Source organism: Panthera tigris, chromosome B3, assembly GCF_018350195.1.
Source record: "Panthera tigris isolate Pti1 chromosome B3, P.tigris_Pti1_mat1.1, whole genome shotgun sequence".
Taxonomy (NCBI): Eukaryota; Metazoa; Chordata; class Mammalia; order Carnivora; family Felidae; genus Panthera; species Panthera tigris.
Genome location: NC_056665.1, coordinates 59,682,593 through 59,705,501, shown reverse-complemented (window position 1 = coordinate 59,705,501; position 22,909 = coordinate 59,682,593). Strand labels below are relative to the sequence as shown.

At 44.2% G+C, this 22,909-nt stretch overlaps 2 protein-coding genes across 12 annotated transcripts in view; one reads left to right on the top strand and one right to left on the bottom strand.

Moving 5' to 3' along the window:
• Positions 1 to 7,226, top strand: part of TUBGCP4 (tubulin gamma complex associated protein 4) — a 35,258-nt gene extending 28,032 nt beyond the window's left edge. For 2 of the 4 annotated variants that reach the window (XM_042989021.1, XM_042989022.1), the window contains exons 14-18: positions 2,536 to 2,713; positions 3,262 to 3,396; positions 4,863 to 4,979; positions 5,603 to 5,742; positions 6,404 to 7,226. In XM_042989021.1, the coding sequence (XP_042844955.1) occupies positions 2,536 to 2,713; positions 3,262 to 3,396; positions 4,863 to 4,979; positions 5,603 to 5,742; positions 6,404 to 6,416 (583 nt within the window). In that variant the 3' untranslated portion in view covers positions 6,417 to 7,226. Of the gene's footprint in view, positions 1 to 2,535; positions 2,714 to 3,261; positions 3,397 to 4,862; positions 4,980 to 5,550; positions 5,743 to 6,403 lie in introns of those variants that run through there. The other 2 variants (XR_006218647.1, XM_042989023.1) reach the window with 2 other exon arrangements.
• A 718-nt stretch (positions 7,227 to 7,944) lies between these two features.
• Positions 7,945 to 22,909, bottom strand: part of TP53BP1 (tumor protein p53 binding protein 1) — a 70,847-nt gene continuing 55,882 nt past the window's right edge. For 3 of the 8 annotated variants that reach the window (XM_007081736.3, XM_042989014.1, XM_042989018.1), the window contains 10 exons: positions 21,195 to 21,466; positions 20,369 to 20,518; positions 19,646 to 20,076; positions 16,647 to 16,838; positions 16,025 to 16,243; positions 14,171 to 14,386; positions 10,206 to 10,300; positions 9,265 to 9,464; positions 8,646 to 8,791; positions 7,945 to 8,298 (listed from right to left, as the gene is read on the bottom strand). In XM_007081736.3, the coding sequence (XP_007081798.2) occupies positions 8,111 to 8,298; positions 8,646 to 8,791; positions 9,265 to 9,464; positions 10,206 to 10,300; positions 14,171 to 14,386; positions 16,025 to 16,243; positions 16,647 to 16,838; positions 19,646 to 20,076; positions 20,369 to 20,518; positions 21,195 to 21,466 (2,109 nt within the window). In that variant the 3' untranslated portion in view covers positions 7,945 to 8,110. The other 5 variants (XM_042989015.1, XR_006218644.1, XR_006218645.1 and 2 more) reach the window with 5 other exon arrangements.

Below are 22,909 nucleotides of genomic sequence, written 5' to 3'. Positions count from 1 at the left end.
TCCCAAGCAGGCTCCTCACTGTCCATGTAGAGCCCAATTTCAGGCTCAAACTCAGGAACCCTGAGATCATGACCTGAGCGGAAATCAAGAATCGACGCTTAACCTACTGAGCCATCCAGGCACCCCTGCTGCTGTCTTGTAAGTTCCAAGATAAGCAGTTTACAGGCTGCCAGTTTGTGACCCGGGAAGATGCAATCTCGGGTACCACATGGAGAATCTGGCCTTCGTTAATTCCATCAGACTAGCAAGTTGCCTCCCTAACTTTTGTAATATTTCGTTGATCTTCTTGGGAAGAGTTTCCAAGTCCAAGTGTTTGCTACAGACTTGAGCCACCTCCGTAACCCCCCTGGAGAAGCAGTGGGGACAGCTAAGCTAAGGGGAAGAATGAAGGAGCTGGACCAAGGTGGTGAGAGACTTTTGGATCAGCTCTGTTCTTTATCCTGAGAGCTTGCCACGTGCTATTGCTCTACTCTGTCAGGACCTCATGTCTCCAAGCCAGGGAATGAGAGCTCTAGGGGAAGGGAGGTGGGAGAAGCATGCTTGGCTGGTGGTGGCCTGTGAAATCCGCCCCCACAGCATTTTAGGAATTTCTCAAATCCTATTACGGGATAGGGCACTGGCCCCTGCCCTGGTTGGAGGATGGAGGCCATTGTCCTCGGGCTAGATGAACGGAGAAAAGGAAATAAATGAAGAAAAGGGCCTCACTTCATCTCTCTGCTCCTGTTCACAACCTTGTCTACTTTTTGGGGTAAAGAAGCTTGCAGTATGGAGAACAGGCATGAACTGGAAAAGACAAGGCTGGTTGAGGGAGATTTCTGTGGCAGGTTCAGAGCCCACAGCACACCTAAGTAAGCTGCATGGACCTTGTCCAAAGAGCCTCCACAGCTCCCAGTGTCCCACAGGCAAACAGTCCATTTACCTCCTCACATATCAGGCTGTGAACACCCTTGAAGAAATCAATCTCCGATGTATTTTTAAAGATTTTTAATTATGAAAATTTCCAAATGTATACAAAAGTATGGACTATAATCACTCATGTATACCTTATCAAGCTTCAGTAACCATCAACATTATGCTATTTGTTTTATCTTTTTTTTCCCGCTAGAGGCTTTATAAAGCAAATCCCAGACATGTCATTTCACTCCCATCACTCTGCAATTCAGAAAAGGCATGTTTTGAATGTAACGACAATGCACTTATCACACCCAGTAAAATTGACAGTAAGTCCTTATCTGATATCTGGTCCACATGGAAATGTTCACAGTTATCCACAAATGTCTTTTTTTTTTTTTTTTTTTTTTTTTTTTAACAAATGTCTTTTTATGTTTGGGTTTGTTCAAATCAGAATCGAATCAAGGTATACTATTTTTACTATGTTCCATTAGAAATAGATGATTTTAAGTGTTTACTTATTTTTGAGAGAGAGAGCGTGAGCTGGGGAGGGGCAGAGAGAGAGGGAGACACAGAATCTGAATCAGGTTCCAGGTTCTGAGCTATCAGCACAGAGCCCGACGTGGGGCTCAAACTCGTGAATCATGAAATCATGACCTGAGCTGAAGTCAGATGCTTAACTAAGCCATCCACGTGCCCCAGGAATAGATGATTTTAAAAACCAAATCAGATTGGTTTCTGCAAGCCTTCCTACGAACAAGTAAATTTATCTGGTTCTGCTAGGAATCAGCTGTCCTTCTCATGTGTCTTCTTGTGCAAGGCAACTAGCCCCTGAGCTTGCTGTGAGGCAGGAGATAGAGCTCAATGAGGGAGCCTTCGATTGTGTTCTCTCTTCTTTGGGACAAGAGAGTCAAATAACTAAAATCCTTGTTTCCTAACACATTTTTATTATTGGTCCATAGAAGACCCTCCTTCCTTTTTATACATAACCATAAAACCACTTCCCAGCACCAAAGCTGGAACACTGATAGTAACGTCCTTCTGCCTCTGTGGTCTTTCCCAGTCCCACTCCCTTGGCTCCCCGAGCCCAAGGTGACCCCTCTCCTAACATTCACGTTTTCTATCCTGTTTATATTTAGTTTTATAACATCTATATATATATTCCCCCAAAGTATGCTTTTTTTCTACTTGGTTGTTTTAAGCATTAATAAAAAAGTATATCAGGGGCGCCAGGATGGCTCAGTCAGTTAAACATCCGACTCTTGATTTCTGCTCAGGTCATGATCCCACAGTTCCTAGATTTGAGCCCCATGTTGGGCTCCACGTTGACAGTGCAGAGCCTGCTTGGGATCTCTTTCCCTCAAAAATAAACATTTTAAAAAGGGTATCAGGCTATATGTAATCTGAGATTTAGCTTTTTTATTCAAAATCACATTGCTAGGGGTGTTCTTGAGTTGTACAGCTGAAGCGCATTACTCTGACAGCTGTGTAAGGTTCCATCGTAGAAATTAAAGCACAGTTAGTTCATCCCCACCCTCCAGCCATTCTCATTTCCTTCCTGCCCCATGGGGGAGGGGTGGCCAGCAGGTGAGGTGGGGAGTGAAGCCCCTCTCTGGAACAGCTGGCGGGACGTGTCTGCCCCAGGTACAATGTCGTCTTCAAGTACCTGCTGAGCGTGCGCCGGGTGCAGGCTGAGCTGCAGCACTGCTGGGCCCTGCAGATGCAGCGCAAGCACCTCAAGTCCAACCAGACCGACGCGGTCAAGTGGCGCCTGAGAAACCACATGGCATTCTTGGTGGACAATCTGCAGTACTATCTCCAGGTCTGTGCCGAGGGATGAAGAGAAGGAAGGGGTGGGAACAGAAGCCTGGGAGGTTGACGGCGGTTCCTGAAGTGGGACTGCCATCCTGCACGGGATGAAATGCTGGCGTTTGAGAGAATTCGTAGGTTCTATCTCTGGGTTGGGAGGGGTTCTTGGCGGCATTTTAGAGGAAAGTGGGAATAAATGGAGGAAGGATGAGGAATTTAGGGTTCTTACCACCAGTGCAGGATTTAACTTGTGTTGACTTGACCCTTTTTATAGTTTGCTAGAACGTCTGGAAGGACTTAACTAAAGGGAGCAGGTGGAGGGGATGTGGCAGGAGGCGGGAGGGATCTGTCAGAACTTTGGAGGCCATGAGGTATTAGGCAGATAAAGTTCTATAAGGCCAGGCAACATCAGGGGGTCTTTGGTCAGTCTTAAAGTGGTCTGAATAGGAGAAAGAGGAGTGGGGGCAAAGAATTTCTAGTTCAGACCATCGGCATCTTAGTGTCCCTGAGTGCTTAGCATATGCAAAGTACTGACAGTATTTGTGTTTAACTGTCCATCAGGTAGATGTGCTGGAGTCTCAGTTCTCACAGCTGCTGCACCAAATCAACTCCACCCGAGACTTCGAAAGCATCCGATTGGCTCACGACCACTTCCTTAGCAACTTGCTGGCTCAGTCCTTTATCTTGTTGAAACCTGTAAGTAGGGCTGTTGGTTTCCTCAGACTGCTTCTAGCCCGACTGTTCCCTGAGATCCTGAGTTGCCAGGATGCGGAGCTATCCTTAAGCAATTGTTCGATCTCCATTTTTAACAAGTTAAAGCAAAACTAAAAGGGAATTTTAAAAGGGAACTTAAATGTCTTTAAATCTCTGAAATATTATATCCCGGGATGTGGTGAGCAGCTATAGAAGAATATGTGCTCAACCCTCAAAAGGAAGGATTTAGAGGAATTTAAGAAACGTTTCTGTGACACCACAGAAAGGCTAACAAAAAGCATAGAGTACTTAGGTTCTCAGAAATCTTTAGGGTCAGGATTGACCAACTGAGAGTTGTTTTCACATACAGCTGGAGTAGTGTCTCCCCCTCTGAGTACGTATGTGTGTATATACATATGTTCATCTCCTTCAGGGTAGTTATTCTCAACCTTGGCCACACATGGGAATCACCTGGAAGCTTTAAAAAATCTAGGACCCAGAGCACTTAGAGTCTCTGGAGTGAAACCCAGACACCAGTATTTTTTAAAACTCACAAGTAGATTCTAATTCCAGAATAAAAAGCGGAAAGATTGAAAGGACCCCTCAGAGTTTCTATGGTTATTTAGGTTACACAGATTACACTTCATCTGTGATGTCAGCCAGTTTTATCCCTCAGTTGTGCCACACCACAAACACTACTTGTCTTTTGTTTTGCTATTTGGAGCTATTTTTGCTGCACTAAGGGAGAGTGAGTTACATGGATGCCACTCCCAAGGGTTCTTTCTGTGAACTGACAACACCAGGAACCACTGTCACCAGTAGATTGTCCTCGTCTGGCATGCGTGCATCCTTGGGAAAAGCAGAATTTCAGAGCAGGTGGTCACCATTAGATATTTATTGAGTGCTTACTTTATGCAAGGCACTGGGGATACAAAGAGGTATAAGTCATGGCTCTGCCCTTAAGGAGCTCACAATCTAGTTGGAGAAACAGAACATACATACATACACAGATCAGTAACAACACAGGTGGCCTCAACAAGAGAGCAGTACACATAATATAGAGAGAGAAGCAGGGGGTCACTAAAGAGTACATGGGGAAGGGAGTGCTCTGCTGAGAAGGTAGAACTTGAACTGTATTAAGGAGAGTGTCCCGGGCACAGGGAACAACACTGAAAGCAAAGCTCAGGGCAGGAGCACACTTGGTGGGTCCAAGAAACGATGACGAGTTCACTGTGGCTAGAATGGAGGTTTTGTGCAGGAGTGACTAAGAGAATGACAGCATCTTTGCCAGGAAGGGAAGTTTGTTTTACACACGTTGCATTTTGAGGGGCTGGCAGGACTTGCATGTGACATTGTCTCTCCTGAGGTCAAAGAATGGGAGTAAGGTAGCTCTTAGATTGTTTTCCCAAATCTTTAATTTCATGGATGCATCTACCTCTTTTTCCTAATACCGCCTCTTTCCTGGGTAGGTGTTTCACTGCCTGAATGAAATCCTAGATCTCTGTCACAGCTTTTGCTCGCTAGTCAGTCAGAACCTGGGCCCACTGGATGAACGTGGGGCTGCCCAGCTGAGCATCCTGGTGAAGGTAAGTCTGCTGGCCACTTGGCGGTGTGCAGCCCTGTCCAAAGGATAGAGGTTGTTTTGCCAATGGGGAATCACGATCTTTCCCTCTGAGTCAATAAGGCATTTTCCCAATAATTACATACATACAGAAATAACAAGATACAGAGATAAAAATGTTGCTGTCAGTTCACTTTAAAGCAGCTAATTTGCCATCTCAACATTCAAAAATAGCTCAGCCCTGAATCTTTTCTTCAGCCCACAAACACACATGGCTTTGTTTTCACATTCTACCCAACCTCCTTACTTCCTTGAACTAACTCCGTTTCACTGAGATTGTGATTATCCGACGGGAACAAAACCACGCAGCTCTCCCCACCCCCACTGTACCACAGAACATATTAACTTGAAAGCAGATGCTAACTTCCTCCTGAGAATGAGCGTGTACTTTCACAGAAAGTCATGCGATCTATGGGTTCTGTACGAAGAAGAGTTTTAGGAGCTAACAGAGGTGAGGATGTGGGAAGGCCAGCTGGTGCTGTAGACTTTTGGGTAAGACTCTTTCAGGGAACCGCCCTCCCTGCCTCACTCCACAGGGACAGTTGGTGAGTCTGAGAGGAATGGCAGCGTGGGTCCTTCTCTCTGCAGGGCTTTAGCCGCCAGTCGTCACTCCTATTTAAGATTCTCTCCAGCGTTCGCAATCATCAGATCAACTCAGATTTGGCTCAACTACTCTTACGACTAGATTATAACAAATACTACACCCAAGCTGGTGGAACTCTGGGCAGGTAGGAGCAAGCCCTGGGGAACTCGGTGGACTGTGTGTGTGTGTGTGTGTGTGTGTGTGTGGCTTTTTAACGAGTTGTAATTCCAGAGCTAGGAGGCTCTAGCCACGGTCTCATCCAAATAGCCTCATTTTATAAACAGACTAAGGCTCAGAGAGAAAAAGGGCTGCATCTGATCATCTTTAATAATTTTAATGAAGCTTATTTTCCAGTAAAAGCCATCATCATAGTAACATACTAAAATCCCTGATGCGGAGATGGGTGTTTAGGTCTTGTCTGGGCTGATGCCCTGCTGGGAAGCAGTGTGGCTGTGGTTCCCAGTTCTCACATGAACTAGCTGTGCAGCCGCAGACCCCTGCCTGCCTCACCAGCCCCCAGCTTCCAAGTCTGGGAAAGGTAACTGCCCCTTGTAATTCTTTTCTTTTCAGTTGAATAGATTTTGTGGTGGTTAGCTTTTCTCAGAGGCCTGTCCTATTCAAAAACACGTTATTGTTCTCCTTTTTCTCTCTCATATGTCCTCAAGCAGATTTCTCCTAAGCGATTTTAGAAGAGTCAAACTTAAGTTTTAAGATGACATTATGTAGATCACAGGTTGCCCTGATTCATATTTCTTTGAAGAAAAGCTCAGGAAAGCATATTTGATGAGGCTCTTTTTTTCTTTCAGTTTCGGGATGTGAAAACATCTGGTTCACAAACTAACAGGCCCATCATGTTCCCAAATCTGTGACAGAAGATTCAGAACACTCCAGCCTTTCAACAAATGCCTGCAGACTACTGAGGGCTCTACGTTTTTCTGCTAGAAGCAATACTACTGAACACCCGTGGGCACAAATGCTTCCCATGTGGAAGGGTCTGCCCTACCTTAGGGGAGTTCATCACTCACCCACCATGGAAGACATGTGGTGTCAGCTCTCCCTCTGCCGGCCTTGCCAGATCCAGTCCACGGAGAACATCCGTGGGGCACATCCATGCATTGAGCACCTGCTATGCACCTAGGTACTGTTCAAGCTTCGAGACCCAGCAGTAAGAACTCCCACTCATCTCACGCTGGTAAAAGGGCAATCCTAGCTATTGACAACGTATTAAAGTAGTATTCTAACAAAGAAAAAAGGGTCCTTAAGAAAACTGAGGTCAAATTCTTAAGATTTCAAGTACTGAAAATTACAGGTCTAATTATCCCCTCTTAGAAGAACCATAGGAGTTGAGGTTCTCCTAACCTGGCCCAACCATTACTGGTAATTATTAATGTTCATATTGGTGTGAACCAAAATACTCATTGAACAACTCCCTCCATACTGAACAAGAATGCAGCAATCCAGCGTCAGTCTGTAGCTACTGAATCTGGTTCTTATCTCTGTACCTTCTACCACATACTACGTCCTATTTCCTACAGTTGTGTGCTGAGGATGACCCCTTCCACTGCTGCCTGTGGAGAAGTTAGCAAACCATGGCCTGCCACCTGTTGGTGTAAATAAAGTTTTATCAGAACCCAGCCACGCTCATTTGTTTACCTATTGTCTGTGATCGCTTTCGTGCCATCATGGCACAGGTGAGTGCTTGTGACACATCAAATAGCCCAAGAAGCCTAAAATACTTCCTAACTGGCAGGAAAAAGTTTTTAACCCCTGCTGTAGAGAATGAGAGGACAGCGGCAGGGCTGATGCCAGAGGTAGGGAAGGAACAGCTTCTAGTAACTATGACAGGAATAACAGTTAAAAAAGGTTGGACCTCTGACTACAACTTCTGCCATTTCCAAATGTTGTCACTGTGTTTCTCCTGTTGATCCTTGCACAAAGTCATCCCGTCAAGCTTATAGTCACTGCCCTTTCAGAGCAACTGGTGCTTTTTCCTTTTTAGGAAAAAGTACAGTACCCACAAGTCAGCTGTCAGGTCAATTTTAAATAGAGATTTTTTTTAATTGCCAGGAAACTTAAGAGCTATGCTCAATTCCATTCAGCTTTAGCTACAACTATTGATCTGGACCTACTGTAAAATTAGGTTTTGGGAAGCATCTAATTTTAAACAGCCCAGGATAACCTTTCGACAATGATGGCACGGAAAAATTTTAAATTCACTTGTTATTTTCCTTGGCAAGCTGTCCTCCACTACGAACAAACCTATTGAAAACCACAGAGAAGGTACCACATGTTTGTCTTGCTATTTGTTCTGCGATTAAGTTCAAAGAAATGGATGAAGAAATCCCAGTTACTACAACCAAAGAGATTCAACATTTATTTTATCATAAAAGTCCAGCAAATAAAACTATATACAAGATCCATGCAAGGAATCCAGTTACACACAAGACACATTTAAAACCTGGTTAAAACACAATCTCCACAACAGGGAATAAAACCGGTTAAGACCAATATCCTTAGTGAGAAACATAATCGTGTTTATATTTTGGATGCTGCTTGAATCCAATTCTCTCCCCAACAATGAGGCACTGGATCACCCACTCTTGTGACACCACAGGCAGCTGCAATGCTTCAGCACACTTCAGCACCGAGGCTGGGCATGAGGGATCCGTCACCACCACATCAAATACCCCTAAAGCAATATCTGCAGGAAGCAGGGGAAGATGAGGAAAGGAGACTCAATTTAGCCTTCCATTAAAGATGTGCCAGTATGGTGCACTGTGCCCAAACTCCAGCCCTTTATATCAGTGTTACTGATCACAACCCAAAGAGAAAAGCTGTAATCACTGTATGCTAACCTTGTAGAATTATTTATAAATACACCATTGGACACCAACAGAAGCATAGAGCCTCCCCCTAGTGGCTCCTGAAGGTGGTGCCTTTCTAAGAGAAGAAACACGGATATGGTCAACCTAACAGACCACAGGGCCTAACACTTATGGGTCGAAGGACATCCTTGGAGCAGTAACACCACATACACTTTCCAGGTACCTTTGTTATGGGCACTTGAATGGTGCTGCTTCACGGAGGCTGCCCCCCCAGTCATGAGGATCTCAGACCAGAGCTCGAGGAAGTTCTGCTGTTGGTCTGACACCAAGAGTACCTTCAGATTGTGGAAAGGGTTTTCACGGGGTTGCCTACAAAGGAGTCAGAGACACAGCACCTTGGAATTAGAAAAGACCCTAACGTGACAGGTTACATCCAACAACGTGTGAATATTTTCAAAAGCCCTGCATTACGGTACCACTCCCCCTTCTCTTCTCCTATGAATCGTGTATTCTCTGGGATCCTAGCCTTCTAATACATCCCTTCTGCTGTCCAGGTTTGTCCTGGGACTAAGAATAAAATGCCTTGCTTGAAATTCAGTCCCCTAACCTTAGAGGTCAAGAACACTGAACCTACATGGAAATCCTCACACATCTTCAAAAGGTCCTTAACCAGGGTACCTGTGGACATAAACTGGATGAACTACTAAAATAAACTCACTCAAGTTCTCTAATTTATCCTATGATCATTCTAATTTCTAGAAACACTCTCACCTTGATTCTCCTCACTCCAAGAGCTTGCTGTCTTCCTGCCTACCATTCTAGATAGGCTCTCAAATACTCACCAATCCAGAATTCTCTGCTCCTCAAGGCTATACCCAGCAGGCAGCAAATAATTGCGGTAATTCTGGAGCTGGTTGGCATGGCAACTATCATGGACCCAGACATGAGACACACAAGGAATCCCACTGGCAAGGCACAAGAAATACTTCCGGGTTCGACAATGCTGATCTGCAATTAGGAGACACTGGTAGGCTGTGTTACACTGGAAGAAAAGGAACAGAAGCAATGGGTCTGTTTACTTCTACAGAAAGCCCCTGAATAGCAGCCCTTAATCACAGAGAATAGATCTGAACACTTCTAAAATACCACCCAAAATGTGATTTTTTTTTTTTTTTTTTTAGAGCACATGTGCGAACTGGAGAGGAGCAGAGAGAGAGAGAGAGAGAGAGAGAGAGAGACAATCTTAAGCAGACTTCATGCTCAATGCAGAGTCTGCGGTGGGGCTCAATCCCATGACCCTGGGATCAATACCTGAGCCAAAATCAAGCTCAACCAACTGAGCCACCCAGATGTCCCTGAACCTATCCTTCTACCCAAGGTCGCCTTTCTCAATGAAAGGCCCACAGGCTTCCTTAGATGTTCTCCCTGCCTCACCTGCAGGTTTCTGGGGGCCTAAACCCTCAAGGGACCACCCAATCCCAGATATTCAACCTTGTAGGCTGAGAATCAGCAACACTCTAATAGGGATTTCTATTAAACAAATTTTAACCTACTTTTGTCCCAAGAATAGAATCACAGCCTTTAACAAGAAGGGGTCTAACTTCTCTTCATTACAACCTTCTCTTCATTACACCCATGTAAAAATTCTAGTTCATGCAACAACTTTGTGGCAGTTTCCCAGTTCCTCAACTGTCTACCTGGTGTACCCAACCTCTCCATTCCCTCCCCCTCAGACTCTTCTCATTACTGCCCTTTTGGGAAGCTACACAAAGAAACTCCTCACCTGGGCTTCATTGAAGTCTTCAAGAATATAGCCAGCTCCTGCTCGAAGCTGGGATTCTGTATACTGCTTGTTGAAAGGAGGAATTTCTAAAAATTCTATTTAAAAAAATAACCAAGATAATAATTACTAGTTAGTTTTGTATTTACTACTTTAAGCCTGCCTCTTGCTGCCTCCTTTGACACTCCCAGCTAGCTCCATAGCACTATATCCTAAAGACAGGTCGAGAGCTTTCCCATGGGTCAGAAAGAGATCTGTCATGAGCACTATAAAATGCTGCCAAAAGCAGGGACAAGAGCAGAAAGGGTGGGAAAGATGAGAAATGGGGGTAGGTCCTAAACCCCAAAACATCAAAGGTTTCTGTACCAAGTCATGGGACTGTTAACAGGGATCGACACACAACCAGTTCCCATGGTAATGTACTCCAATTTGAATAACCCTTACCATCAGGAAGTTGTTCCTTAGGACTACCCTAAATGTCTCCTGCAAACTAAGCCCATTTCCTCTAATTCTGCCTGATGTGGAGATGAAGAATAGCTGATTAGCACTTTTTGTAACAAAGCCTTCAAATTCCCCCTTCATCAGAATTTTTTACCCCTTGTACACTAAAACTCTGAAGAACCAGAATACTCAAAGAAAGTAGGGTTTCTACAATGTAGCTGATTAAGTGAAGGCTAGCCAGAAAAATCCTATTTCAACCTTTTTATTGAAAACTATCTACCTTTGATGATCTTGAAGTACCTCAGGACACTGAACATCAATGACTGCTTTACAGTCTTGAGGGTGAAGTAGAAGTTATGAGAGATGAGGCTGAAGCTGTAATGACCCTAGGCAATTAGAAATTGCTTCTTTTGACCAAATATCTGCTCCTCTCATATATAAATAACACATTAAAAAAGAAAAGACAAAAAAAAAAAAAAGGCAAGACATTAGAGATTTTAGTTAATTAGGAGTTCTGAGAAATTAAGTTCTAATGAACTTATCACAAATAAAAAACCCAACCAAATTCATAAGAGTTTAGTGCCAAGACCATTCCCTTCCCCCTCACGCCCAGTGGTAACTGACAGAACAGAACCTGTGCACAGGCCAGGCCTGTGGTGCCCTCCTTACTGATGGAGCCACCCACAAGCGCTGACGCCCCACACTCAGTCCTCTACACCTCTAGTGAGGACTGGCCAGCCTATTCATGTCCATTGCTCTGTCCTTGACTACACATTCTCACGTTCCTCTTAAAATGAAAACTCAAACTAGAAACTTTACATGGTTATAAAACACTCAGATGAGAGCAGGACTATTTCTGTTTCATCACTGTATCCTTTTGATCCATCTCAATACACATTTGTCACAATTCTCAGTACCAACACTACTGCTGAGTTGCTCCCGGGGCCTCTCATGGCCCTTTATTTTCCCCAAGACTTCTATTTTATGTCTGCTTAATCCAGGTCTGTTTCCAGTCTTACCCTAGATTTTAATCCCCAATTATATTTCCTTGCTCCTGTGTAATCAAATATTACCCTGTCTAGGCAGCAGTCCATTCCTCTACTTTTTCTCATTTTGGATTTCATTTTATTTGTGATTTATGAGTGGCCCTGCCTGACCTGAGGTTAAATGAACAGGTTTTTAATTCCATCATCTAAAATCAAGGATGAAGATACTAAATAAACCCAACTCTAGAGTCAATCCCTATGGCTGATGGGTCCCCGATAGTGTACCTCCTAACAATACCAGGTGCCATATTCTTAACTCATTAATAAATATGTCTCATTAAATGGATTTGAGCATTCTATCAGCTCCTGATATAAACTAGCATCTAAGATTCCCATTTATCTATTAGTCATGTCACATAGATTCTTTTAAACTATAAATATTCTTTTTTTTTTTTTTAAGTTTATTTGAGAGAGAGAGACAGAGAGAGAGAATCCCAAGCAAGCTCTGCACTGTCAGCATGAAGCCCAATGCAGGGCTTGAACCTGCGAATTGTGAGATCACAACCCGAGCCAAAGTCAGACACTTAACCAACTGAGCCACCCAGGAGCCCCAAAACTATTAATATTCTGTAGGTTGTTTTAGTACAAATGTCTCCAGGCTTCTTGAGACTGAGGTACCTGTCAACATTCTCACATGCCAAAAACATCAAGGATTTTGGTACTTCTGGGCAGTGTCCGATGATAAAGCAGACATGTTCACTATAATCACATTTTCCATGAGAAACCTGGCAATCTCTTAAAAATGTCCAATTTCTCCTCCTCATTTAGATAAGGCCTACCTCCTTCCGCACATGGTTGCAAGGTTGGGATTATAAACATTTGATATATCAGCCATCAGTGGAGGGAATTTTTAGGAGTTGAGTTTATTAATCTCACACAGGCTCACAGATGTTGGACAGTCTGCATCTTATACCAGTTTTTTGTTTTTTGTTTTTTTTTTTTTTAATGTTTGGTTATTTTTTTGAGAGAGAGGGAGCGCACGTGCAGGAGGGACAAAGAGAGACAGGGAATCCCAAGCAGGCTCCACGCTGTCAGCACAGAGCCTGACATGGGGCTAGATCTCATGAACTATGAGATCATGACCTGAGCCAAATATCAAGAGTTGGATGCTTAACCAACTGAGCCACCCGGGCACACCCCCAAAGCTGCCTTTCTTGACTATGCTATACCACAGATAAAACATTATAGAGTTGCCTTGTGAAGTCCTGGTCTATGGAAGGGCTAGGAGCATCTTGGAGAATAAAGTCCAGAGTCTAGCAATACTGTGAAAGCAAAAGAAAACAACACCACAAACACTGTTTTGATGCCACATCCTGCAGAATCCTCAAGGGACTCCCATTACAATCAAAGTAAACTACACTCTTAGCTAGGAAACTCTTCATACACCTTGTCGCCAATGATACCTATCTGAATTCTGTCTGACAAACAAAGCTGGGCACACACTTAACCTTGAAACCCCACACATGCCACACCTGCTCCCACACCCTAGAGTCGCTCTACTGATGGCTGTTTATGCACCTTCCAAATAGCATAAACCGTAATTTCAATTCTCTGATCACCCTTCCCATAGCCCTGTACAGATTTCCACATGGCTATGGTTGGTTTTGGTTAATTAGGGGAAGAGTTGTCTACACACCTGAGATGCCTACCATCGCAGATTTGCAGTGGTGCTATTTTATGAAACCATGTTCCCCAATTCGATTCCCTCGTGTAAGATATAGTAACTAACCTGCAGAACATCACTCCATCTGCACCTTTATGGTTCACAGATATATGTGGATGCTGCTGTGAGTCACTTACAGTGTATACATTCGTATCCACCCATTTTCTCTCCTAGATCACACACTCTTTAGACAGGTCAAACGATTTTTACCTGTCCCCACTACAGCCTTCACTCAAACCCTAAGTCATAGACCACACAGAAATACAATATATAGATTTAGGTTAAGGTTGAACAGAGATACAAGAGTTGAAAAGGCTTAGAAGCTGTTTCTCTGATATCACCCTGGGGCCCTGGGCACCCTACATTCTCTGTCTTATGCACAGACCTCACGAAAATCAACTTCGCCCCCAGGTGGGTTTTCTCTAGCAACTGCCCCTAGAACACAGATGGGAAAGATGGCAGGGCATTCAGAAACCTGACTTGGAGGACTGTCATAGGATAGAATGAACACCGGATTCTAGTCCCAAATCTACCATTACTGCAGACAAAAAGCACGGTTTTAACCTCTCTAAGCTTGTTTCCTCATCTGTAAAATGGACGGTAAGATCTATGTCCCATGTGCCTCACAGGATTGTTTTGAGGAGCCACTAAGAGGAATTTTGTGAAAACCGTCTATATATTAAGAAGGAGAGTTCATTAACTTTCCCTGACCAAGATCTCACACACCACTTGCACTGCTTACTTTATAGGCTCATAAGTGAATGGAAAGGAAGAAAGTGCTCATGTGTCAGAGCCCCCAGGGCTTCCTAGGGACTTACCCTCCTCTTCCTCACTGCTTCCTGTAGGGCCATCTGGCAGTTTGGAGCGGCTGGCCAACTTGTCACTTGTTGTGGCCATGGTGAGAAGAAAGGCATAGCCAAGAAACAAGGTTTTGTTAAGGGGCAAAGGCCCTCTCTGCTCTTCCAAGGCAGAGGGTTCACCCATGTTGTCTCCACTCTCACAGGGGCTCACAAACTCTCCTGCCCCCACTGCACCTGGAAGGGATGGAGACACAATTACTAGAAGGATACAGACCACTGCCTGGGCATGACAGGATGGGTAGGCAATGTCCTGACCAGGTTTTTTGAGCTACTGACCAAAGACCATTCCTATGGACCCCTATTGGGTCCCAGGACCCAATTTACAGTGCAGAGAAATTTTATGTATTTAAGTTTTATACAGTCATGACGATTTATAAATGAATATCAACTAGTATTGTTTTTATACAGCCAAACTAAATACTTCTGGGATCTGAAGAAAGTCATGGTTCTAATACAAACAAAGTTTAGGTAAGAGTGAAAAATACTTAGAAATCTTCAGCCCACTTTCTCTTGCTCAGTGCTCTGATTTCCCCAGGATATGTGATATTTTGAAACAGCCCTTAAAAACAAAAAAAAACAACAACAAAAAACCCATTTTTTTTGTTACCAAGAAGTGTACCCAGCAGATACTCCCACCCTATGCCTAACCGTCACCAGAACGGTGCACAGAATACTTGGTAATAAAGTGTTCTTACTCACTGATGGAGCTACAGCAAAACAGCCTGCTTCAATTATCCCAGTTTCCAACCCCTGGGGGTGAGTAAGTGCACCGGCCAGCCCAGGACTCCCAGAACACCCATGCTACGAGTGCCCCAATAAGTCCTCAAGAAGAAAACAAATACCTGATTTGAAGAAGCAGAATCATAGCCTCATTAGGAGGCTAAGATGACAGACAGGTCATGCCTCCCTAAAACAAAACCAGCAGGAGGAGAACAGTCTGATGTAGTATGTATAAGCCTGGACTTCAAAGTCAAACTGCCTGAGTTTGAATTCTGGATTACTAGGTCACCTTGGTAAAGTTAGCCAACTTTTCTGTACCTCAAATTCTTCAACTAGAAAATGAATTCTAGCATCTAAACCTCATTGGGACTATGTGAAGTAATATCGAAGGACTTCATGCCTCACATACCCTGAACACAACAGAGGTGCTGGATACATATGGAGATGACACAACGCAAATATACAGGAAACCAAAGGAACTCTGGTGCTAGGACAACGTAACAACCGATGAACTCGCTCAGTCTGCTGCACTGAGAGCTCCCTCAGGGCAGACACTGAGGACTTTACACCTGTGTCTCCAGAACCCACAATGGCTGGGGCTGGATATTAGAGACTCCGTGAACAACAGACGGATGAATTCCTGTTAACATGAAACATGAGTGCGTGGAAAGGAGGTGTTTGAGGAACAGTACAAGGAGATGCAGACTGAGGTACTAGCTTTCAGTAGGAAGTCTGGGAGAGCCACAGGGCCCTGAGCACAAAAAGACTCAGGAAGCAGAGCTTCCTGAGGTAGAAGATGGTGCCAGATAAAGGAATCTGCTTAAAATTCAGTTTCTTTCCCTCCTGGAACTTATACAGAACTCAGTGAATGTTTCCAATCAAGACCTAGTGTCCTATCTATCTCTACTGGACTCTGCTGGGAGATGTGTAAAGGTAGATGCAGTAAGCTGAGTACTACCTGTGCTTGTGCAGGATCCCAACTTTGTAGCAGGACAGAGCGGCCATTGCCACTTATCAGGCTCCTTCTCTCCAGCAGCTGGCCCTGCATTCCACAGTGGTCTGAGGGAGGATGAGGCAAAAGGGAGTACTCACCAGGTTTCACAGTGGCAGACTTCCGGCCTCGCTTGGCAGGGGACCGTTCTTCTTCAGAAGTGATCAGTTTTCTTTTGCCTGAGAGAACTCCCGAGGAGGCACGAGGGCTGTCTGTAATCTTGCGGGTAGGGGTTGTGCTGCTGCTGCTGCTGGAGGCAGTAGGGGTGGCTGGGGAGCTGATGTTGCTGCGCCGTTTCCGTTTCCCTTCCACCAAATTGTCTATGATAGGATAAGTCAAAGGTTGGTCAACTCCCATGGTCTGAGGCCCTGGACTCCAAGAAGCTGGGCAGAGCCTGATTTAGATATCACCACACCCTTTCCTCCACCTCCTATGAGAACGGGAAACCTCTTTTAAAGCTGCCATTCTGTTTCAGTCTTAGCCATGACTGAAATGCATCTGGTCCCCTGAAGAACTGGGAAGACCAGAAGAATCTGAGGATTTACCATGTGGTCCTGGGAAGGAAACAGAGATAGGTGGTGGCTCCAGAAAATGGCAGCTCATTAGCATCTCATAAACCACACAGGACTTGCAAGATTTAGCGAAGCATCCTGATTGCTCTAGAAACCGCTCTTCCCACCACAAACAGGACAGGGGCCCGGAGCTAGGAAACAAAGGTCTTACCTAAGCTGATATCTGCTGCCTTGGTAAGGGGTGTTACTGCCTCATATGGGCCAAGGCCATACTGCTCTCGCAGTCTATTTCCTTGCTCCAAGGACAGGATGACGGCCATTCGCTTGTACCACTTCCTTTGGCCTTCTTTTTCAATGCTATAGTAGAGCTCTCCAGACTCCTTCCTATGCCCTTTCACCACTCCTGGGTGGGAAAAACATAAGAGCAGCCTGCTATTGTTTTAGGTTGCTTGGCAGCCACTCACAGTGGGTCTGCACAACAGGTTGTGTCAGGGCATCAGGAAGTCCGACAGTGGACTGAAGTTAGTACTGAAATCCCAGCTGTCAATCTCAGACACCACCACCACTTAAGAATATATGTAGCTACAACCCTGAGATTGGGACATGGAAAGATTCTCAACAGAAGGAATCCTTTGGTTATAAAATAAAGCCTCCTAAAAGCCAGCATTTATGAGTTATCAGAGGTTCAATTATTTCTTGAAATGACATGTGGTTTCTTAATAATCCCATTAGAAATTACTAAACCTTTCTTGGTTTCTTTGGAGACAGTGATAATTCTTGAGCTAAGCTGTAGGTGAAAGATGACTTAACTCGAAGAGAGAAAGAGCATGTGTCTGTGTGGCTAAATCAAAATAGAGAAACAGAGCAAAGAAAGGAAAAAACACATAAATTCTGCCTCCCCTGCCTAATCTTCCCTATTATCTACTTTCTTGCTCTTGCTCTGCTTCAGAACCTAAAGGCCTTTAGGTTACAAGGAACACAATGTGGAGTATAAAACGGAACAGGGCTAGAATTTAGGAGACCTGAGCCTAGGCCTAACTCTGCTACCACCAAACTGTGTGATCTTGGGCAAGACCCATTTCCAAACCTGTAAAAAGATGATACTCCTCCTCCTCCATCCATCAATAAACAACTTATATACCTGCACATGCTACACACACACACACACACACACACACACACACACGCACGCACGCACAATGTATATAACATAAAAACAAGGCATTTTCATGAACACCTCTTCATTCTTATAAAAGAAGAGTCCGTTTGTTCTCTCCCACTGGTCTGTGCTTGAATGAAGGGCTAAAAGAAACCCAGAGCATATGCCACCAAGGAAAGAAATACAGACGTGAAAGCAGGCCTTGGTTCTCTATTTATGCCACAGAATCACTCCCCTCCCCCTTGCTGCTTCATCTTCTGGCTTCAATCTCTACCAGCAAACTAAGTCACAAAGACCCCTTTCAAGAGTACAATGAAGCCCAAGGCCAAGAATATACTTCACACTGATGAAGAGCTACTACGACTCGAAGCAGTCTAGTAATGATGTTAGTAGACAGCCTTGATAAATAAGACACAAGAGACACCCCACCCCTTGATGCCATAATTCACACTGGATACAGAACTGTCTCTTGGTCTTAAGAGGACCTCGAAGACAGGCTTTAAACCTAATGGATACATTTGATACAATGGGTATATTTGATACAAACTATGTAAGCCAAAGGTCATAAAAGACCTACATCCACATGCTACTAAATGATGCCACCTAAAGCTAAGTGTTACCCAGGACTAGAAGGTAAAGATTAACAATGATAAAGGGGCAAAAAACTACTCAGGAGTCCAAATCACAAGAAAGTCTGAGGAAACTTCACCAGAGGCATTTTTGCCCATTATATCCCAATTTATGTTCCAAAAAATCTCCAGACAGGATGTTTTTAAATGACAAACTCAACACATTTATCTCCAGATTAGCTCAAAAAAAGGGAATATATTCAAAGAACTGGCACATGCAACAGTCATAATACAAATATCTCATTATCAGAGGAACTGGCTACTTAAAAATTTTTAATTTTTTCAAACCAGACAGTAAATGGTTGCTGTGCAGACATAAAAATACAGTACTAACGACGTTCCTAAGCAAAAATATCTCAATATATCTGCTACACTCACCTACTAGATTCCTAGCAAGGCAGGTACTAAGTTTAAGTCAGTGGTGAAAGAGCAGATAAATCGAAAGGGAAAACACTAACTTTACAGTGGAGAAATCGGGCAAATACTTTAAGTAAGTGATAAAGGTTAACGTGACTAGAGATGTCCTGTGGATGTCATAGGCCTCAATCCTCTGTGACATAATGAAAAAGGCACTTTACCTCCATAGCATTCTTTTCAAAACCTGTAACTCCAATATAAAACAAAAGGTGAGACGGACCAGAACTGAGGGACAAATATCTGACTATACACTCCTTACAACCATCAAGGCCATGAAAAACAAGAAAAGATTCAGAAACTGTCACAGATCAAAGGACACATGAAGACTAATGGATTGGATCCTGGAATAGAAAAAGGATATATAAAACCTGATAAAATGCAAATAAAGTCTGGAATTTAGTTAGTAAGGAATCAAGGTTGGTTTCTTAGTTTTGACAAATGTGCCATGCTATCATAAGATGTTAACAAGAGTGGAAGCTGGCTGACGGGTAGTTGAGAACTTCTCACATTATCACAGTATTTAGTGCTTTACACAGTCTGTACATTTTCTGTAAATATATTATTCCAAAGTAAGTTCAGGAGTACCTGGGTGGCTCAGTTAAGCGTCTGACTTTGGCTTAGGTCACAATCTCACGGTTTGGTTCGTGAGTTCGAGCCCCGCATTGGGCTCTGTGCTAACAGCTCAGAGCCTGGAGCCTACTTCAATTGTGTGTCTCCCTCTCTCTGCTCCTCCCCGACTTGTACTTTCTCTCTCTCTCTCTCTCTCTCTCTCAAAAATAAATATTAAAAAAAAAAAATTCTTTTAAGTTAATTCAAAAATAAGCAACAAATGAAAACAAAAAGCCAGTGTGAGAGTACCTCACATAGTAGGAATGAAATCTGTAGCTTTGGAGACCCCTGAAGAAGAGTAGTTGGGCTGGAGAGAATGCCCTTGGTAATTACTGACTGGAGAGAGGACTGGCCCAGGCACATTAAATCTCTTACAGACACCACTCCCTTTATTACCTGCACTGAAATACTCATCCTCCGAGAGGGCTGTCACTTCCGTATCCAGTGGGATGGGGTCACACAGCAGAATGTCTTTGCCCAACACATCACACTCGTACCCATCATCAAAGAGCAATTTATACTTCCCAGCTCCGACATCACGAGTGATTTTCCCAGAGTAAAAATAGCCATTGGACGACCACTTGGCTACAACACGGAGTCCCACAAAGCTATTTCCTGGAGAGGAGGCATCTAAGCCATCAGAATGGCCAGTAGCAGCCTGGAAAGGAATCTCTGGAGAGTCACTTCGACGCAAAGCACTGGCACCCGTGTCTGCTCGCCTGGTGGAGTCCGGCACTCGGGGCACAATACGAGTGAAGGATTTATCATCTGGTGACATGCTGGGTGATATGTCCTCTATGCCCAAGGGGCCAGGAACAGCTGTTTCTCTAAACAAAGATAAGAGATAGGAGAAGGCAGTTAAAATAAGAAAAGTTTCTAACTGCCAATTTTCCCACTCCTTTGTCCATGGGTCTTCCTCAGCCCATTCTTGGAGGACCCCATCACAGGCCTAAGCCTGGTTTCTCGGTGGCCTCTCTGATCCCTGCCCGCTCCCAAGTCAATGTGGACCCCTCGTGTCCCTCCTGACACCCCACACACTCTCTACTCCCCTCTCTTCTCTCTACTCCCTTTTTTTCTGCATAAGTCATAGACTAAGTGTATCTCACACTACCCGGGTACCTGGTTCCAGTGGTCCGAGAAGGCGGGCGGCCCCTTCGCCCGCGCCCACGAGGCGTGACTGGAGCCTTCCCTCCCTGTCTGATGCCAAGGCCTGCATCACCATCCTCCTCACACACTGGCGCCCCTGTCTGACTGACCCCTTTTCTAGGACTAGAGAATGAAGACAGGTTAGTCTGACAGCACCTGCTACTGGATCCTTTCTCCACAAAGTCTCCCCGTGGCCCTTAAACCACATGCCAGGCCAACATGTATTAGACCTCCAACACAGCAGGAAGCTGGCCTGCACACCCACCACCAAAATATCAGCCAGGGAGTAGGAGTGTAGGATAACGAGTAAAGGACATCCTCCTCTATGGAAGTCTATTCCCTCCTGACAAAGCTTCCTACTGTTGCCCTCAAAAATAGCACACCCATTTCTTCCCTGCCTTCTCTTCTACTACAGGCTCTAGACACATGCAGAGGATAACAAAAAGCTAGGGATGTATCAGGTTGAGGTTACCACCCTAAACTTTTTGCACTCCCAGTCAAAACACTACAGGCTACAGAAAATGGGGGTGGCAGCAGCATGTGCCAGCATTCTCAAAGTCCCCTCACCTGTTTTTCTACATTTTCTTAGGAGTCTAGCTCTCAAAGGGCTCCACCCTTTCTCCCATGCAAACCCAAACAGGAGAGGAACAAAAGGGGAGGAAGAATATTTGAATTTTCCTAGTTGGAGGATGGGGGGGGGGGGGGGATTTCCCATTACTCCCCTTTTCCTGTGATATTAAAATGTCAGCAACCCTGCCCCTGCTGTAGCTCTCTCTCTCTCTGGAGACCCTGTCTGCACCTCAGTTTTCCTGGGCCTCCTCGGGAGCTGGGCAAGGCAAAATCTGCGGGTTCTGTCCCGCTGGTTTTCCCTTTGAGTGGTCCGGCTCCTCTCCCTGAGCTGCCACTGCTGTGCATGGCTGAGAGACTCGTCCCACTTGACGTGCGGTGTAAGCTGGATGCCTTGGAGGAGAAGGAGCTGATATCCCCCAGGTCACCTGAGGAGCCCCCCGTCTGTGAAGGGGAAACTTCGGTTTCACATTCCTGACACTCTACAATTGGCTCTTCAGTCTCCTGCAAGGAAGAAATGGATACAAAAGCTAAAAGAAGCCACAACAACATCATGCTAATGTGGTGGCTAAAAAATCCTAGAGATGGCAAGAAATTTCAATTCAGAAAGGTGGGCATCAGGAGGAGACTTTCTGGATTAATGGAATTGTTCTAGATCTTATTCTGAGCAGTGGTTACACACAATTAATCGTTGAGAGCCACTGAACATTTAAGACCTGAGCATTCTACAGGGAATATATTATATCCCAATAAAATATAAATAAAGGTTGCACTGGATTGGAAACAAAGAGATCTCTATTATGAGCTAAGTTATCTCTTTACTGGACAAGTTCACAACCTTTGCCTACTGAGAAGACAGCAAGAATTGTAACCCAGACATTTTCTGTCTGGGAGAAGAGAGGTAAGGAGGAAGGAAGGTTAGATAAGGAAAACAAATGGTTAGGAGCCATTCTGGGTACATCAGCAGTGGGTAGCATGACATGTTTTTTGAAATCAGGTTATTTTACATTACTTTTCAATAAATGATACAGGAAATAGAAAATTATAGGCAAAAATAGGCTAAAAATAGTATTACTGTTTATAAAAATGAAAAACAGAAAGGTAATAATCAAAATGTACAAGGTTGCAGTATCTATAGAAGACAGGAATATCAAACTGACTTTATCTCCCATGCTCACTTTGATGGATTGGTAAGTGGTTAACTGGAGCTCAGTTTTAAACAGGCTTTGGAAGCTAATTCCCAGGCTTATGGGAAAAGGTTCTGGGGCCAATCAACAATGTCCTCTCTGGACACAGGATTGAGAAATTACAGCACACTTGCTTTCCTGTTCTAGACTATTCATGCATCACCATGCATATCATCAGAGAAGATATGGAGAAGTGTAAGACCCTCCCCTCAGAGTTTATAGCTTCTCTGGGCAGACAGTATGCAATGCACACACACTCAAATAATGCTGTAAGATAATTAAATGATTATTATTTTTTAAATGTTTATTTATGAGAGAGAGACAGAGTATGAGCAGGGGAGGGGCAGAGAGAGAGGGAGACACAGAATCCGAAGCAGGCTCCAGGCTCTAAACTGTCAGCACAGAACCTAACATGGGGCTCAAACCCATGAACCATCAGATCGTGACCAAAGCCGAAGTCAGACAATTAACTGACTGAGTCACCCAGGTATCCCCTAAATGATTAATTTTAACCACTCCCTTCTTGAAAATATCTCCTCCTTTGGAATCTACAAAGTCACTTTTACTTTCATTCCACCTCTTTTTTTTTTTTTTTTTTTCTTCTCATTCCACCTCTTTAAGGGCTACTTCGATATGTGCTTGTTTTCAGGTTCCTCTTTCTTCATCTGTTCCCTTAGACACAGTATTGTGCAGGACTCTGTTCTTCCTTTTCTTACTCTTCCGTGCTTTCCCTGGACAATCTCACCAGACTCATCCCTAC